Source organism: Montipora capricornis, chromosome 14 (genome assembly GCF_036669925.1).
Source record: "Montipora capricornis isolate CH-2021 chromosome 14, ASM3666992v2, whole genome shotgun sequence".
Lineage (NCBI taxonomy): Eukaryota > Metazoa > Cnidaria > Anthozoa > Scleractinia > Acroporidae > Montipora > Montipora capricornis.
Window position 1 is genome coordinate 5,593,293 of NC_090896.1, and position 2,500 is coordinate 5,595,792.

At 40.0% G+C, this 2,500-nt stretch overlaps 1 protein-coding gene across 1 annotated transcript in view; it reads right to left on the bottom strand.

The window, feature by feature from the left end:
* Positions 1 to 2,500, bottom strand: part of LOC138033818 (uncharacterized) — a 9,501-nt gene that overhangs the window by 371 nt on the left and 6,630 nt on the right. Inside the window, exon 3 of the mRNA XM_068881674.1 lies at positions 1 to 2,120. This exon is cut by the window's left edge and continues 371 nt beyond it. Coding sequence (XP_068737775.1) covers positions 969 to 2,120 — 1,152 coding nt within the window. The 3' untranslated portion in view covers positions 1 to 968. The remainder of the gene's footprint in view (positions 2,121 to 2,500) is intronic.

Consider the following 2,500-nt stretch of genomic DNA (forward strand, 5'->3'; position numbering starts at 1 on the left):
CTAACAGTGAAACACAGCTTCACTGTGATGATGATGAAATGTTGTTCCAGCGAAAGAAAACGTGAAGGTGCCATGTGTTCTAAAATATACTTGTTTCATTCTCTCAACCGCTCGCATCCGAACTCATTTGAGTACTATATTCTGATTGGCTAGACGATTCGACTCGGATGATAATCATCGCCTGGTGAAGACTAATAGTTAGCGGTCGAAACGTCACCATCAACATCACAAGGGACAACATCCTGAGACAAATGGCAATACATTAATATCATTAAAATTAACCACGATGAATAACCAGAACCTTGTTAACGAAACAAATCTTTCTTTCTAAACTTATAAGTATTTCTTACTGAAGTAATTTAATTCATTATCAATTACCCAAAACAGCTGCATCATATTAACATAATCGGATTTTGTTGGAAGGATTATCTCGGGTTTGGCTACGATCTACTCACAGTTAGTATACATCTACTAGCGTACTATTACAAATGCTGCAATCTGATTGGCTACGCTACTCACTGTCTATTCCGTGATAGACACATGATCGGCGGGCGCAGTTTTACACCTCAAAATAACAACGAATTAAGTAAAATTTCATTTTAGAGGAAAATTAATCAAGATTTATACAAAAACAATTGGATTATTCCCTCTCAATTTCTATGCATGATAGCTGATTCGGGATCGCATGGCCCTCATCAATCAACCAATCAATCAATACATGTTTAGTTTTGAAAGCTACTAACTTGTGAGGCCGTGTACAACCAAGAATCTAAGACTTTTTACTTTTTACCCACCAGAAGACTAAAAGAATGTTTGTGTTTAAAAATACAAATTCCTTAAAATGTGTTAAAACTACTATATCACTGTAAACAATAAATCAATAAAACGTAAATCAGTTATCACGCGATAGAAATCTCGAGCTCATAACCTAATTGTTAAATAGTTTACCCCGCCAAAATACACAAAACTTACATTAGAGTTGTTTGAACTCCCTCTTCATCTGGAGCAGGATGAGCTGCAGTATTTGAATTGCCTGCTGCCTCAGCAGTAGCCACAGCAACAGCTACAGCTTCAGCCGCCGCAGCGGCTGCTGCTGCTGCAGCCGATGCAGCTGCAGCAGCTGCCGCAACTGCAGAACTTACCCCAGTCCCAGCCTCCCGAGGCACAGTAACCTTTTCAGCCACAGCTGTTGCGGCAGCTGCAGCCTTTTTTGCAGCCTCAGCACACTGCGAAGTGTTTGGGGACGGTTTGCGGGATTTCCAATATAGCAGCCACACTGTACCGATAAGAGACAACAACGCAGTTTTCATAACATCATCTGCAGTTTCCCGACCATAAAAGGACCGCCCAGCTAATACTGGGCCAATAACAGCAAAACAGAGACCAAAAAATCCTGCTGTTACTATGCTAGCACGCTGAATACAGAGTATACTTTTGCACTTGTCTATGTCACATATTTCGTAGATTGAATAGAATAAAGCGACGAAAGCAAAGGAGATAATTAGTAAAACAGACAAGCCCCAAGTTGGATTAATCATGATACCGATTGCGACCCAGTATAAATGGTATAAAAGCAAGTTTATTGACACGATAAGACTTAATCTGCTTAAAAATGAATTAACCATCAAACCTTCACAACATTTACAGCACTGTAATATGACGGATATTACAAAACATTCCAAAGCTATAAATGTTGGAATTACGTAGAAGGGAAAATTACCCTTCGTTGAATTTTCACTGGATGACAGCACTACTAAACAACAAACTGCAACCTCTATCACAAACGTCAGAAACAGGAAACAACACAAAAACGTTACAGAACGAATAAGTGGCTTTTCTCTTTTGGGACAAAAATCCTTACAACAACAGGATTGTTCCACGTTTGCAGAGCACAATACACAATCCTCTTCTTTGGAAGAGTGTTGGTTCAAATAATCTAAAGCCATAAAGAATAATATTGGACTCAGCATTACGGTACACAAAAGAGAACAACACAAAACTACCCTCAGGTAAACACCGCGTCCCGTGGCGTCAATGTCTGAAATATGCCCTTCTATGACGCATTCCGCAGAATTTAACCGGGGATCTCGTTTGCTTGGAATTACAGCGAGATCTTGGAGCTGTAAGATAATTAACCAACAAAAGCATTATTAAGAAATGCATTCGGTAACATAATTATGAAATTATAAGTAAAGAAATTCATTTCTTTTTATTACTTTTCTAGCAGTTTAAGTTTTTTTTTTATTGCGAGGGGCGGTTCTTTTTTTCAACGGATTACAAGCGACCGGCAGTTAATCTCTAATTACGGGATAAAAAGAAGTAGTGCATTTTTGCCCTCTTAACTCTGCCACGCCCGTTCACTGTCCCTTGTCTTACTTATGTTCTATCAACGATAAGCCCGAGGGGGAGGTGGAGGGGGAGGGGGCAAAGAATGGGATTTGATTGACATGGCGTCCCCGACGGTGAGGATTTTGACCTTGTACGCCTGCCCCAGGGTGGG